The following is a 16,972-nucleotide window of genomic DNA, read 5'->3' on the forward strand; positions in this document are numbered from 1 at the left end:
CACGGGATTCTGCATCAACTGGAGTTTCCAAGATGACCAATGTGGATGATGCGCACTGAGCAAACCAGAAGAAGCAGGAGAGAATCCTGGCTGAGCTGGTGCCATGTTAATGCTTCCAGGTAGCTCCCCCCGCCCCCTATGAAAGAATGTGTGCTGTCATATGCAGACAGGCTTTCTTTTGTCCTGGGGACCTTCTTTCATGGGCTCTATCGTTCATTTAGAATATACTCAGTTCTTGAGAACTACTAAGTGAGAGAAAATCTATATATTCCCAAGTATGGGCCCATCTGCAGATATCAAGATCAAGCCCACTTATCCCAGATTTTTCTGCAGACTTAGGTGGGGTAGAAATCCAAACTCTTCTTCTTAATTCTCCCCAAATTAAAGAAAGCATTGTCGGTATATGTGCAGACAACACACACAGCGTTGAGATGGAGTGGGGCCTGGCAGCAGTGCCCAGAAACCACTGGTGGGCGCAGGGGCAAAGCCTGGTTGCCACTCCAGGCCTGTCTGCAACATGCCCCCCCTCCCCGTATTATACAGTCTTATAACATTTCCAATAAGGGGGAAGGGGTGGATAAAGAATTTTCTCCCCTAAGACTGTGACGTAATTGCTCAATTGATGAAACTGATTGGCTGTTGGCTCAAGAGAAGGAACCAAGTGTGACCCGTAGGTCCTGCTGCAATAATGACCATCAATTTTATGATGGCTTCTAAAGAGAATAGATTCATAGAGAGTAGTTCCAGCAATGACCATTAGCCATGATAGTTATATCAAATTTCCACTATTGGTCTGCCAGGTTTTGAGGTGGAGGGGGGAGAGAAAAAGGACGGCATGGCGTTAACTATGCTCCCTTCTTGACGGCCAAGAAAAGCAAAGGTATACACATATAGTTGTATAGGTTGTGGAATATCAAAACATGCCACTTAAATGTATTATCGAAGGCTTTCACGGCTGGAATCACTTGGGTGCTGTGTGGTTTCCGGGCTGTATGGCCGTGTTCCAGCAGCATCCTCTCCTGACGTTTCGCCTGCATCTGTGGCTGGCATCTTCAGAGGATCTGATGTTGGGAAAGCAAGTGGAGTATATATACCTGTTCTATTCAGATGCCCTCACCTATTGACCTGGTTGTCTTCTTTGTTACTCACAGACAATGTTTCTTCACCCACCCTGGACACTCCAACAGGTATACTCCACTTGCTTTCCCAACATCAGATCCTCTGAAGATGCCAGCCACAGATGCAGGCGAAACGTCAGGAGAGAATGCTGCTAGAACACGGCCATATAGCCCGGAAACCACACAGCACCCAAAACATGCCACTTAAAATTAACCAATTTATGCAGTTGTCTGCCCTACTTAACGGCTTCTGCCTGTTCCCCCAGATTTGTGGGGGTTTAGCGCTTTCCCACACGGACGGTTACACAGACCAAGCCAGAGAGTCTCTGTATAACAGATAGATCAGATTTTTAAAATAGATCCCAGAAAAAAAAAGCAGAGGAACATTTCGGCACTGGGGGATTTTCTGTCTCTGACCTTGAGGTCACTCGGTTTGAAAAATAAAAATGCAATGACCTTAAAATCAGGGATGGCGAGTCTTACGGGGCTGAAACATTCCACCTCCCTCACTGTAGCTGCTTTGATGCATTTTTAAAGGCCAATCCTGCTCTTCTATTACAGAGAGCCTCTCTGCTTTGACCTCTGTGGCCTTTTCTCTGTCCTGCTGGGCCTGCTGGGCCTGCGTGCGGCTTTTAGCCGAAAAACACACACCTTGAAATTGAATTGTAAGACTAAAAACAAAATCAGTATGTGCATATTACTAAATTAGCGCTATGTTCCTCATTGGCTACAGGGTTTCAAAAATATATCTTGCGGGTTGATTCTTTTAAAAAAATTAAGAGTGGAACTTTAACTTTGATAGTGCTGCAATGGACATTTGAACAGGTTCCTTTTTGAAAACTCATAGAATGTACTGGTTGCTCCCTCTGCTGTTGAAGTTTAGGATTCACGCTAAGTTTCCTACTCATATTGTCATCTGAAGTACAGATCCACTGCAGCAAAGACTTTTGTTTTGTAAAAGTCTGTCTGTGTGCATGCTGTTTTTTGAAAGAAAAAAAAAGTATTTCAAAGCCCCAATTGATTTTGCTCAGTGTGGTTTTGTGTGTACGTGGCTTCCTTCTCAGGCTTTGCAAGCCACAGCTTCGGCTGATGCTGACATTGGTTGTTGCTTGCAAAATGTCCTGCAGGTGTCTGTCTTGTACGCCAGGGAGAAAGAATCTCTCTCAGTGCCCCCCACCCCCATCCTTTACATGTAAGATGTACATGCAAAACGCCAGCTTTCAATAAGATTAAACCTGGAAGACTTTAAATGGGCCGTCTGTCCAGAAAACATAAGACTGCTGGGTTTTGCGCTTTGCTCCTACTTCCTTGTATTTCCCACTGTGTTTATTATGCCCCCTTTTTTGTGAAAGGGGTGTCTGTTAAGAGAAAGGAAGATGGGTGAGATCTTTGCCACTGCTTAAAATGTAGGTATAATTTATGTTGCACTGTCAATATACAGCAGAAGTCAATGTTCAGGTTATCAACTAGGAAGCTTGGTCCACAGTCAAGAAGAAGAAGAGGAAGAAGAGGAAGAAGAAGAAGAGGAGGAGTTTGGATTTGTATCCCCCCTTTCTCTCCTGTAGGAGGCTCAAAGGGGCTTACAATCTCCTTGCCCTTCCCCCCTCACAACAAACACCCTGTGAGGTAAGTGGGGCTGAGAGAGCTCCGAGAAGCTGTGACTAGTCCAAGGTCACCCAACTGGCGTGTGTGGGAGTGCACAGGCTACTCTGAATTCCCCAGATAAGCCTCCACAGCTCAGGTGGCAGAGTGGGGAATCAAACCTGGTTCCTCCAAATTACACTTAAAAAGCTACCCACATGAAAAAATTAATACTCTAGTCATAACAGCATTATAGGCCAAAGCAACACTGAATAGTTAATACAAAGCATAAGCAACTCTCTTGAGAGCATGCTAGGAGCAGAAAATCAGTCTATTATGCTTATTTTAAATCCACCTTTTCTGTCAACACAACAAAAGTGAGTCACAACAGAATAACAGAATTGGAAGGGGCCATGCAGCCCATCTAGTCCAACCCACTGCCCACTGCAGAATCAGACTAAAGCAGGGGTGGCCACCCTACGGCACTCCAGATGTTCACGGACTACAATTCCCATCAGCCCCTAATTGGCCATGCTGGCAGGGGCTGATGGGAATTGTAGTCCATGAACATCTGGAGTGTTGTAGGGTGGCCACCGCTGGCCCAAGAAGAGGAAGAAGAAGTAGAGTTTGGATTTATATCCCCCCTTCCTCTCCTGCAGGAGACTCAAAGGGGCTTACAATCTCCTTGCCCTTCCCCCCTCACAACAAACACCCTGTGAGGTAAGTGGGGCTGAGAGAGCTCCGAGAAGCTGTGACTAGTCCAAGGTCACCCAACTGGCGTGTGTGGGAGTGCACAGGCTACTCTGAATTCCCCAGATAAGCCTCCACAGCTCAGGTGGCAGAGCGGGGAATCAAACCTGGTTCCTCCAAGTTACAGTGCACGTGCTCTTAATCACTACGCCACTGCTGCTCCCAAATTAGCAATCACCTTACCTATTAGAAGACCAACCTAGTGTAATAGAATACAACATACCCTTTCCCTGCCCACCCCGGTTGTCTAATTGGTGGCATATGCATTTAAATAAGGAATGGCTGAAATCTACTACAGTGGAGAAGACTTGCAGTTCATGCGCTTATTATAAGTTCAGATGGATCACTCCACATGCTACATGAGAAGAGCTAAGGAGCTTTTCACATTCTCAGTCAAAAAACCATACTGGATGTGAGGTTCCCAAAATTGCATAAATCACTTGAGGAAAATTGCATAAATCACTTGAGGAAAAATGTTATCCTGACCATTTCTTAGACACTCCTATTAGGTTAAAGATAAAGAAGGCCCTTCAGGTGATGGTGCTATAGGAAATATAATAGATCTACCTGATCAGCCCTTTTTAGGAAGATTGTAAAAACATATTGGAATAGATGATTTAAGCCATAGATGATTGGGAGCTGCTGTTTTAAACGTTGCCTCTTCTAATACCATACTGTAACTTTTTTTTAATTGCACATTGTAATCATGGTTTTTATGTGGAGTATATCTTGGAGGACTTAGGTCAAAAAACAAGTTCTACATTTATAAATAATTACCTGGGACACAGTGCTTCTGCAAACATTTGGAATACCAAATCACACAGTGCTGATGGGGAGGAGAGAGAGAAAGCACAGTCCACAGGTAACAGCCTATTTTAATTTGTTCACAAGGGAAGCTGTAAAGGAGCAGCAGTGGCGTAGTGGCTAAGAGCAGGTGCACTCTGATCTGGAGGAACCGGGTTTGATTCCCAGCTCTGCCGCTTGAGTTGTGGAGGCTTATCTGAGGAATTCAGATTGGCCTGTACACTCCCACACACGCCAGCTGGGTGACCTTGGGCTAGTCACAGCTTTTCAGAGCTCTCTCAGCCCCACCGACCTCACAGGGTGTTTGTTGTGAGGGGGGAAGGGCAAGGAGATTGTAAGCCCCTTTGAGTCTCCTACAGGAGAGAAAGGGGGGGATATAAATCCAAAACTCTTCTTCTTCTTCTAAATGTGCTCAGAGTTTGATAGCTTTCCCGGCAACCCGTATGTAATCGTTGGCCAAGACTTAAGTATAAAAGTCAACAGGTAGAATTTCTTCACATTTAAACTGATTATTTTATTATTGGCTTTCAGCAGAGTTTTGGTAGATGTTCTCAGTTTTTTTTAAAAAAATAAACAACCCATAAGGGAATGTTTTGTTAGAAGGGAAATCTAAGACTATAATCTGGTCGCATGTTGTATTTCTTTCTCACTCCCTGAAAGGCATCCAATCATAAAGGGAATGAAGGTTAAATGTGGATGTTTGAAATTCAAGAGGAACAAAAGTATTTCCAGTGGGATAGATCATATGCAGAGGTGGGATCCAGCAGGTTCTCACAGGTTCCCGAGAGTAGGTTACTAATTATTTGTGTGTGCCGAGAGGGGGTTACTAATTGGTGATTTTGCCACGTGATTTTTGCCTTAGTTACACCCCTCCTCTCAGCAGTAGCGCGCAGAACTTGAAGCAGTCTAGCAGGAGGTGCACCGGCGTGCGTGGCAGCCTGAGCCTGCGTGCATTCGTTTCCCGCCCAAGGACCGGTGCAGCGGCTGCGTCCTTGCCACAGCCCCGCCCAGGAATGCCCCGCCCTGGAATGCCTGGCCATGCCCCCATTGTGCCCCGCCCAGCCCCATTGGCGCTACGCCACAGTTTGAATCCCACCACCATGGGAACCTGTTACTAAAATTTTTGGATCCCACCACTGATCATATGCCTTAAATGTCATGGATGAGTTAAATTTTGGGGTGTGGATCTAGTACCAGAAACTCTTGGAAATACAGCTGGATACTTTTCACCAATAATATATCAAGCAAGCTAGATATGGAGTCACCCAAGCAGTTTTCGGTTTTCCGGGAGCCACACTGTACAGGTTCTTCATTCTATTGTTCTGAGGTCAGACTCCACCTCCAACAGTACTTTGTGGTCCCAAAACAGAGAAATCCTTTAATTTTGTCTTGAGTCTGACATGTCTAGCTAATTTGCATTGCTACCTCTCCACACACACATCAGCACCCATCTTTATGCACACAGAAACAACTTTCAGAAACAGTTTGGGAATCCCCCACATTAAAGAGCATTAAACGTTGTGATGAAGGAGCAGAATAGAACAAGAGAGGGCAGCGTGCTTCAAAGTTATACCCCCGGAAAAGAGAAAAAGTCCCGGAATGTAGAAAAGAACAAATTTATTATTTCTCAATGACATCTATATGTTTCCTAAAACAGGACTGGGGGGGGCGGGGAGAATCAGCAGTTAAGACTCAGAACTAAATGGGATCACCTTCAACATAATGCTTTTCAAGGGAGTCACAGTTCACATATTCAGAACCAAGTGAACAGAATGACGAGAAAATGTGTGACATGTGAACTCTCTCTCTCTGTTACAACCACTTGTAAGCAACAGGAACCTCTTTTGGAATGGGTCTTAAGGTCGTGACCCTTGATCTCACGCTGTCCCATCCCAGAGCCCAATTTTCTTCTTGCTAGAACAAAAAGCCAACTCGTGATGGTTTCTGGACAAATGAGTGAGACGCATCACGCAACGAGTTCAAAGATCCGGCAGAGTCGCAACATCACTGGATACGTTTGTACAGAAGTGTACAGAACTGGAAGCATGAAAGATATGGGTAGGTGGGGCAGAGGAAGAGGATATATATCACTGACATCTGGCCAGTGCATAACCAGATGGATAGCTGATTAGTCTGTAGCAGCAAGATTAAACAGGAATCCAGTGGCTCTTTGGAAAGTAGCAGAATTTGCTCAAGCCAGCACCAGCTGTTTTGAAACAGTGCTTGCTTCATTGGACGTACCGAACGTATACACCTCATGGACATCTCTGGGAACTCTGGCTCATGAAAACCTTTCCTGTAATAAATTCTGTGAGTCTCTAAGGTGCTGCTGGACTTGTGTTTTGTTTTGCAGAACAGGCTGGAATGGAAGTTTTTGTATGCATTCAAGTTTGTTCTATACCAGGGGTAGGGAACCTGCGGCTCTCCAGATGTTCAGGAACTACAATTCCCATCAGCCCCTACCAGCATGGCCAATTGGCCATGCTGACAGAGGCTGATGGGAATTGTAGTTCCTGAACATCTGGAGAGCCGCAGGTTCCCTATCCCTGTTCTATACAGTGGGTGATAGCTGAAACATCACGGTTTCTTTTAAAAGTGGTTTGATTTTTTAAAAAGTTCGATTAAAATAAAACTGGAGCACAGTTTTAGGGCTTGGGGGGTGAAGCTAGCACATTTGGTGTGTGTCCCCTTCCCTCAAAACCCTTCGATAATTCAAACATTCATTTCTTTCCCAGTCCTGCTAGGCACAATTGTTTCTTCCAACTCTGGCAGCTCCCATGGACCCAAACCTACTTCCACTCGTTCTTCCATCCCATCAGGGTTCACACAGTGAAAAGGTGACATCATACCGCTATGGATTTAATCAAATTCGGCTATGTGATACTACTGAGGGCAAGTGAGGGCAACAAACAGGAAACATGCACACCACACAAAAAGCTTTTAAAAATGTATGCAGTGCTGTGAAAAACTGTCAACAAGAGACAGCTTTTCTAAGGCACTGCAAACAGCTGTTTTGGCTGATTGCTGGCTAAAAACTGCCATTTTGGCGTTTAGTTTTGAGAAACTGGACTTCCCCACAGTATATAAAGATCTGGAAGGCCATATGGATTCAGTCCTGAAGCTTGAAAGCTAGGCAGTATAAAGATTCAGCATTCTGGTTTCTTTCGGTCATCAGTTACAAAAGGGAAGTCCTCTGCTTGCTCTCTTTTTAGTGAAACAAAGGACGTGACTACAGTAACAGAGTTCTAGTCTGAGTTCTCTCTGTGTAGGGAAACAGTATATAAGCTACCATTCTTGGCTGCATATACATTCTTTACAAACAGCGGTGGTACGAGAGCAAAGAAGGGTTTGTCTTGGCTGGAGAGGAAGAACCACCTCAGAATGTAGAAAAATGGTGCTTAGAAGTACAAGCAGTAGACTTGTCTGCAAGAAAGTGCAGTGCTGGGGTGGCAGTGGCTGTCCCTGGAAATTAGCTTTCCTAATTATTCATTTTTTACCTCAGCGAAAGGGTGTTTGAGGAAAGGCCTGCAGTGGTTATCGACAAAGGTGAGTCGGGGAGGGTAGTGTTTTAACCAACTGCTGGACAAGCCACTTGACAGAACATCACTATGATCTAATATTCCTCTTCCACCTCGTCGAAATCTTCTCCTGCCGTTGCAGCCTCCAGCGCTGCCAGGGCCTCAGCTACGTCTGCATCCTCTTCTTCAAATTCTCCATTAACTGCTCCACAGCCCACCTCTTTGGCTTCCAGGAAGGCTTCTGACTTGGGCCTCAGCCACGGGTTATCACCGAACATTTTGTCCTCAAGACACCCATTTAAAGTTCCGGTTCTGCAGGCTTGATCTCCCGAGTCATACAATGCCGGGTCCCCGTGTTTGTTTAAAATTATGGGTGCTGTGCTTTGAGTTGAATGTGTGTGGCTGCTTGACAGACTATCATGTCCGACCACCGTCTGTTGACTGGCATTTTTTGAGAAGTCTGGTTCAGGTGAGCACACACTTTGGGCCTCCAGCATGGCACTTTGAGCAAGGCAGCCATTTTCTACTGTAGTTGGCAACTGCCTGTCCTGGCAGCTTTCTGTGGCCGCCAAAGGTAGCTTTGGATGGTCTCCTTCTAGGTTTGTGTTGTTGCATTCTTTTGGCTGTGAGAGCCTTTTGGCTGAACAGTTGGGCGGCTGAACTGAGGAGACGTGTTTGTTTTGGTTGGTGTTGTGATTGGATTTGAGATTTGAGTGGGAGGGAACACCGTTGATATTAACGTTGCTCTTTTCAAGGCAGTTAGAGAGTCCCTCCTCACGAATAGCTGCATTCCTGTTGTTCCGAATGGCGTCCTTATTGTTGTTTAATTTATTTCTGTTCACGGATGGTTGAGACTCGGCATTCTGAAGTCCATTTTTATGGACTTGGATTTCGACATTGTGGTTGCGTTTGAATTTCCCTCCATCTGGACTGTCAGATTTGCAGTTGTTGATTTCATTAATGTATCCTGACATGGGAACTTCTTGGGGCTCAAAGATGTAGCTAGAGAAAACAAGAGATTATCCTGTTATTTTTTTTACCTGTATGCCTCACCGCGGCGCCCCCCCCCACTCATTACAAGCTCAGAATCATCATCAACATTTATTATCTAATATTTAAAAAGACAGGATTGATTGTTATAAACCTTTAACATTTTTTCTGGCAATATTGATTCTGCCTGTACCTTTGTATCATTTTACAGCACCTGCACCCCATCTGGATTCTTCTTTGTTAACACCTGAAAAGACAGAAAACGTGAAAAGGAAATAATCAGTGGGTCATTTTATGCATGATATAAAAAGTCACAAAACTAATAGGCAGTGCCTGTTTCCATATTTTGTTGGGGTAGGAATCTTATGGCTACTATGTGCTGAAACAGAAGGGCCCAAATGACTACTTTTGCTTGTTTGCGTTATCCTTCTGCTGACATTTCAATCCGGACCAAATTCATTTCACAAGCGCTCCTCCTCGCAATACAAATCTGCCTCCAGCCCTTTCTGCATAAACCTTTCAAAACATTTTGAGCCAGGAAATAAAATATTTCCTTCATGGAGTTCCGCATTGTATTTCCCTACTAACACCCTGAAAACATTTTATTTCCAGCCTTAAAACATTTTAAATTAATCCTCTTTTAAAACTATTTTTTTGGTTTGAAATATTTTCAAAACGTTTCACTTGCTGTGTGTTCTATGTCAGATCCCTGGATCTTTACTCAGTAAACAGACTTTGGCAGTATATGCAGCAGCGTTCATTGAAGAGGTAGATCATTGAAGAGGTAGATCCCAAAGGCACCTGGTGGGCCACTGCAAGGAGCAGAGTGCTGGACTAGATGGACTCTGGTCTGATCCAGCAGGCTAGTTCTTATGTTCTTAGATTGAGAGAAAGCCAGTTCTATTTGAACTGGCAAAGGTAGCGCCATATATTCCCTTAGATCCCCCTCCCAATTTCCCAGAGCAAGCATCTGGTGCCTAGACTACAATTGTACCCGGCACCAAGGTCAGCAGTGATAACACCAGAGCCACCTGGCTGTCCGTCTGTGACAAGATAACAACAACAATTCTTTCCCGAGGGTCAGCCATGCCAGGGGAGGCCTACTTATCTAACAAGTGTAGCAAAGCCATAAAACGTAGGTCAAGGAAAGAATGCATAGATGGCAGTAGTTACATATATCAAGCTGGTTACATATATCACGCTGGTTACACGAGTCAGGCTGGTTACAGATGTCAAAGATTACGTTCAGGTTACATTTGGCCCAGATCCTTACATTCTACTTCAGTGTTTCCCAACGTTTTTGACGCCGCGGTACCCTTGACCTCACTCTTCCTATCTCAGGGTACCCTTGAGGTTCGTTTGATTTTTTTTGAATTTTTAAGGTTTTTTTTTTCTGTAGGTGGGGGGAATGGCAAGCAGGGGGAGGGGAGGGGAGGGAAAGCAGCATTGACAGCCTCATTGTTTATTTGCCTAAATTCAGCATGGATTGGGGGATTTAAAGGGAGAGCTCCCTTTAAATCTACTCCCCCAATCCACACCAAATTTAGGCAAATAATGCTGTTTTTCAAAGTTGTTTAAAGGGAGCCCATGAGACTTCCAACCCCCACCTTCAAAATCCATTTGATTCTGGTGTGGGGGGGACAGGCGGTAGCATTGTCATGGTACCCCTGGGATGTGCTCATGGCACCCCAGGGTACCACGGACCCCTGGTTGGGAATCACTGTTATACTTACTACATTTTTCATGCCTCTGTGCCATCCCTGAACTTTCTCCTTGCTGCCACTTTATCACATCGCTGAGCTCACTCCATTCCCCCTTGTCTCTTTATTTTCATCATTTCTGCACACTCCAATACACATCAGCTGGGTGACCTTGGGCTAGTCACAGTTCTTCTGAGCTCTCTCAGTCCCACCTACCTCACAGGGTGTTTGTTGTGAGGGCGCAAGGGAAAGGAGTTTGTTAGCCCCTTTGAGTCTCCTTACAGGAGAGAAAAGGGAGATATAAATCCAACTCTTCCTCCTCCTCCTCCTCCTCCTCCTCCTCCTCCTCCTCCTCCTCCTCCTTGTTTTTTAAATTTGAGGTGTGTGTGTAAAATCTTCAAAGCATTGATTATACAAGCTAAAGAGTATCGCAGCAAGAAGCACTGAAGCATCCATTCAACAAATAACTTTTTAAAAGGTGAAAAAACACCTAATGGCAGCAATGAATCGTTTCGAGGGGTAGTGGGGACAAACGTGGTATGGGGGAATTAAAAGCGTTTTACGAATGTTTTAGGTGATTTGTATGGAAGGGTCCCCCCATTATCATTACCATGCAGTCTGGATCAGCATTCAGCCTGATTTAAGTGCAACACTGGCTAGTAAAGAAAACTCACTCATGCAACATTTTGGCAAAACTGGGCTGCTACCCACAGCGTGCTAACTAACCGACAGTATGCTAACTGAACCTGTGTGGCTGCTGTGCACAAATAGCAACCTGATTTAAACAAGTCTCCAGGAGGGGGCAAAGTACCACAGGCCCTGACTTAGTAATAACAGTCAAATCAGGTTGAGTTTCAGTTCTATTGAAATCAATGCGACAAGTTGGTTCTGGTTAATTGAATGCCCATTAGAAGACTAAACTTGTGATTATGGGATTAGGCTGGGGTTGCAAACCTTTGGCTGTGGCTTGAAGTTCTCCCAGAACAGTAACTGATCTCCAGACTATAGATATTAGTTGCTCTGAAGACAACGGCACGGAAGGCTGAGTCAGCCTTGAGCCGACTACTTGAAACCGACTTCCGTCAGGATCGAACTCAGGTTGTGAGCAGAGCTTTGGCTGCAGTACTGTGGCTTACCACACTGAGCCATGACCTCCTCTTCATGGCACAGGAACAGTTTGAAGACATAATTTGGTTTGTTAAAAGAACTGTACAGGTGCAGTAGTTTAATTCAATGATTATGGGAAGGTTAAGGCAATGGGTTAAAACGTGGTATTTTCTCCACTACAAGTACAGAAGAATAATGGTTCAAAATCGCAACAAGCTGGTTAAAGAGCAGCAGTGGCGTAGGAGGTTAAGAGCTCGTGTATCTAATCTGCAGGAACCGGGTTTGATTCCCAGCTCTGCCGCCTGAGCTGTGGAGGCTTATCTGGGGAATTCAGATTAGCCTGTGCACTCCCACACACGCCAGCTGGGTGACCTTGGGCTAGTCACAGCTTCTCGGAGCTCTCTCAGCCCCACCGACCTCACAGGGTGTTTGTTGTGAGGGGGGAAGGGCAAGGAGATTGTCAGCCCCTTTGAGTCTCCTGCAGGAGAGAAAGGGGGGATATAAATCCAAACTCTTCTTCTTCTTAACATACAAAGAATAGAATTAAACTAGATGCCACAACTACTGGCAGCTTGTATTGTTATCCGCCATTTAGACGGGGGAGGTTGTCTGAAAGGGAACATCAAAATGGAAGGTTGGTATGGGCTTCTAGGCTTCTGGCAAACCTGGGAAAAGCTTCAAATCTTACTGAGAATGTTTTGAATATACAATCCAGTTAGAGTTTCAAGACAAAGCAGGTTTGGGGTGGGGAGGAAGGCCGAACTCTTCATAAACAGAATACCTGAACTGCTGAGGAACTGTATGTTTGCATACAAGTTAATGATTTCATGAAGCTGTGGGGCCCGACCGGCTGTTTCTTTGTTCCATGAAGTTGAAAGCCACGGTGCGGCATCGTCTGTCTTTCCTTCGGGGACTGAACTAGGCAAAGGGCCCTCCGGTTACAATCTTTTTCTTATTAAACTCTTTTTCTTACTGAACTCTACTTCTTTTCACAAACTCAAGTTCAATCTTTTAGTCCAGGCTTGGATGGTTTATAGCTGGCCGGGGTGCAGTTTCTGACAAAGTCTGAATAAACCATGGTCGTACTTACACTAGAGAGAGAAACTGATTTAACAGTCATTCTTTCTTTCTGAGAAGTGTTTTCTGCCTGTAGGTCTAATGAGAAATGGCTACCGTTTCCCACAGAGAGGTTTTTTAAGTGTATTTGAGTTCCTAGCTCTGCTCGCTTATTAGTTCTGGCCTTGACAGGGGATGTATTGTTCTTTAAGTTTGCTAATGTTCACTCCAGTTCTGGAGTGTGTGTCTGAGTTTTGTTCTCAAATGCTCTTGACCCCCTGCCCCCCAAACCTTGGGGAATCTGAGGACAGCCCCAGAAGTTAAGTCTAAGGAAGGTGCCTTCTGAAGAAGTAGTCAGGTTGAACTGCTATTTGAGGGAACAGAACCAGTGATTTTAGGGAAACATCCAATAGACCATAGGTGTCAAACTCGTGGCCCTCCAGATGTTATGGACTACAGTTCCCATCATCTCCTGCCAGCATCATGCTGGCAGGGGTGATGGGAGCTGTAGTCCATAACATCTGGAGGGCCGTGAGTTTGACACCTATGCAATAGACCCATGCAGTCAGTTCTGGATTAACCTGGGGTGAAAGTAGCATATGCTACGGGTATCACATTTTTGAAAGCCCTGGACTAAATGTTTGCAAGCTGTCTGCTGAACTTGGCATTTCATTGTATTATCACGATCTGGCAATGCTGCTGTTTACATGTTGGGGGAGCTACATGCTGCATGGTACGAGCTGTGGGTTCTGCATAGGTGCAGGTGTGGGTTGGCTCCTGGCTGTGTCATGTGCACAGATGTGGTGCCCTTTGTGCTTTCTTCTTCCACACTCCCAAGCTGCTGTAGCATGTACTGGTTTAGTGTATACTGTTATACTGCTATATCACCGTGGTGTGCCTGTGACAAGGAATGTGTGACTCCAGAGCTAGGCTGGACGTGGTCAGATATCAGTGAGAGTCTATTACTTTGTGAGTTGCGAGTGTGGTTGTGTAAACTCAACTATGTCCTCATTACTGACATCACATCATTAATAACATGACATGAATAAATAATTTTGTTCAAATGTAACTTCACCGCATTAGTTAAGCATATGTTTGGACTGATGAGTGTAATCTAAAAGTGTGGTGTGATGTGTGAGAGGGATCACAAGATGTGTAAGATGGTTGTATTATTATCCTGTTGTATAGCAAATGAAAAAATTGAATTGTGTTATCATGCAAGTAAATAACTCACGTTTTAATATTTATGTACATTTTAAAAAATGTAGGGCCGCTTTACAACATATACTACAGCTTAATCCAGTCCTACACAAAGGTGAAACTGCATGCAACGAATACTTTCTCTTCCTGTAGGTATTCACAGTAAAATTCACAGTTGGACAACTTACTTACCAATCAATCAGAGGTAGCTGGAAGACCATGATCTTAACATCCGGCTGCAAAGTAGCATCTGAAAAGACAATGTTTCAATTAGGTAAGGAGGGTGAGATAACAACAGCTGGGTTATACAGACTCCTAAATTGTGGGCCGGAGTATGCTGGTGTGTCATTTGAGGCACTTGAACCAGAGGTGGGATCCAGCAGGTTCTCACAGGTTCCCGAGAGTAGGTTACTAATTATTTGTGTGTGCCGAGAGGGGGTTACTAATTGGTGATTTTGCCACGTGATTTTTGCCTTAGTTATGCCCCTCCTCTCAGCAGTAGCGCGCAGAACTTGAAGCAGTCTAGCAGGAGGTGCACCAGCGTGCGTGGCAGCCTGCGCCTGCGTGCATTTGTTTCCTGCCCAAGGACTGACGCAGCGGCTGCGTCCTTGCCACAGCCCGCCCAGGAATGCCCCACCCCCGGAATGCCCGGCCACACCCCCGCCGTGCCCCACCCAGCCCAATTGGCGCTACGCCGCAGTTTGAATCCCACCACCATGGGAACCTGTTACTAAAAATTTTGGATCCCACCACTGAGTAGAAGAGTTAGATTTAAGTCCAGTAGCGTGGCACAGTGGGAGCCAGCGTGGCGCAGTGGCCAAGCACAGCGAACTCTAATCTGGAGAACTAGGTTCAATTCCCCACTCTTCCACATGAAGCCTGCTGGGTGATCTCGGGTCACTCACAGTTCTCTCAGAACTCTCTCAGCCCACGCAGAGGCAGGCAATGGCAAACCTCCCCTGAACATCTCTTGTCTAGAAAACCCTACAGGGTCGCCTGAGGTCAGCTGTGATTTGACGTGCTCGCAGAGACACACACACACCTCCTTAGAGACCCACAAGGTTTTTTGGGGAAAAACTTTTAAGAGTCAAAGCTTTCTGACAAAGTAATTGACAAGAAGGAACTTTGAATCTCAATGGTTTATACCTCATTACTTTCTACAGTGCTCCGGGACTCAAATCCAGCTCTTTGATTACAGTGTGGACAGGAAAGCATAGATTCTTGTGCCTCCTCTCAGACATCTATCGCCCCTTCCCTTGTGTTTGCCATCCCCCACCCTACCACACACAGGCTTTTGGTCACTTTTAAAGCTCAGTCATAAATACATCCAGTGGTGGGATCCAAAAATTTTAGTAACAGGTTCCCATGGTGGTGGGATTCAAACTGTGGTGTAGGGCCAATGGGGCTTGGCGTGGCTAACGCATAGGGGCATGGTTGGGCATTCCGGGGGCGGGGCATTCCTGTGGGGGGGCTGTGGCAAGGATGCAGCCGCTGCGCCGGTCCTTGGGCGGGAAACGAATGCACACAGGCACAGGCTGCCACACGCTGGTGCACCTCCTGCTAGACTGCTTCAAGTTCTGCGCGCTACTGCTGAGAGGAGGGGCATAACTAAGGCAAAAATCACGTGGCAAAATCACCAATTAGTAACCCCCTCTCGGCACACACAAACAATTAGTAACCTACTCTCGGGAACCTGTGAGAACCTGCTGGATCCCACCTCTGAATACATCGCTATAATGCCCTAATATTATAACAATGGAACTACGGCCAGTAAAAAACTGCCCGCCAGCAGTAGGTGGGAGGGGGCAAGTGAGAGGGGAGGCATGACGAATATCATCAAGTGGGGAATCATCCCAAGATGGAATCTGGCGGCTTCCAGGATTTTTACTGTTGAAGAACTGTGCTGGCCTCAGACATTTTTGGTAATTCATGAACAATTACCTTCTAAATTTAAGTGGAAAGATAATGGCTTGGATCCAGCCAGGGTTTCTCTCAGGCTACTTTCACAATTGTTTGCAAGTGGATTTTGCTATTTTGCACAGTAAAATCCAGCTGCAAAGTGGATTGAAAGTGAATTGAAAGTGCATTATTCTACATGTGTGGAAGGGGCCTTAGTCTCGCATAATTCTTTTTCCTGCAGTCCTCATCCCACTTTAAAAATTTTTTCATGAAAGTCCTATGATCCCCACCATAGCCTTTTTGGGTGATCAGAGAAGACCCCTCCTTCCTAGTTGATGCAGACCCAATGGTGTCTCCAGGCTATACAACAAACCTAGCATTCAGTACAGTTTTGAATTCAAATGTGCCGCAGTCAGTCCTATCATTGTATAGTAGCAATTGCATTATCTTGCTTGTCACAGCACAGTTCTTCAGCTACAGAAGATGGTGAGCAATGAAAGGAAGCCAAAGGCCAGTTCTCAGAGGACCAAAAAGAAAGGTGGCCGTGGATGATTAGTGGTGGGTGGAAAGGTGTGGGCCAACACAGCCCACCAACGTGGTACCCACCACTTGTTTTTGGGAAGTAGGTGGGACTAGACAAGCCTTTTGCCCAGCAAGGCTTCTTGGAGATTTGATTGGCTGTGCAAACATCGCTTCGGCAGCAGCTGCCGCCATAGGCTTTTATACTTTCAGTTTAAGTGATTGCGCGAGACGTTGGCATGTGGTCCATCTAGTCTGGGATGGCTACAAAAACTGTTGCAAGATTGCATTCTGCAAGGATGTGTTCTTCAAGACATGACTGGATCACGCAAAACAGAACCAGTTTGGATACAAACTGTCTGGGTAGCATTCCTAGTGGTTGATGTCGCCAGTTTACAGTTGCCGTACACTTTTGATTCAGGATGTCGGCAGCTAATTCATTTGTATGCTGTTTGTATTTAGAGAACAGATTGGGCTGTTTGGGTCACCAGGACCTTTGCCCTATACTCTGGAACTACACAGAAGTGTGGGAGCCATCCCAGGATGCCGGATTCCAACATGTATGGAAAATTACATTCAGTCCTACAGTTTCTTGTACATCACAACTTCAGTTTTATTAATTTGAACAGCAGTTTACGAATGCAGACAATCAACTGCTTCACTGCTGAGGAAATACGAAAGGAAGCGATCAATACGATGGATGAGGTGAACAGGCAATATCTATCTTTGG

The 16,972-nt window shown here is 45.4% G+C and overlaps 1 protein-coding gene across 2 annotated transcripts in view; it reads right to left on the reverse strand.

The window, feature by feature from the left end:
- Positions 1-6,812: 6,812 nt before the first annotated feature.
- LG10H4orf19 (linkage group 10 C4orf19 homolog) overlaps positions 6,813-16,972 on the reverse strand; it is a 64,665-nt gene continuing 54,505 nt past the window's right edge. For both annotated transcript variants that reach the window (XM_048508680.1, XM_048508681.1), the window contains exons 2-4: positions 14,017-14,074; positions 8,955-9,008; positions 6,813-8,773 (exon numbers count right to left, since the gene is read on the reverse strand). In XM_048508680.1, coding sequence (XP_048364637.1) covers positions 7,867-8,773; positions 8,955-8,986 — 939 coding nt within the window. In that variant the 5' untranslated portion in view covers positions 8,987-9,008; positions 14,017-14,074 and the 3' untranslated portion in view covers positions 6,813-7,866. The remainder of the gene's footprint in view (positions 8,774-8,954; positions 9,009-14,016; positions 14,075-16,972) is intronic.

The sequence above is a fragment of the Sphaerodactylus townsendi genome, linkage group LG10 (genome assembly GCF_021028975.2).
Source record: "Sphaerodactylus townsendi isolate TG3544 linkage group LG10, MPM_Stown_v2.3, whole genome shotgun sequence".
Taxonomy (NCBI): Eukaryota; Metazoa; Chordata; class Lepidosauria; order Squamata; family Sphaerodactylidae; genus Sphaerodactylus; species Sphaerodactylus townsendi.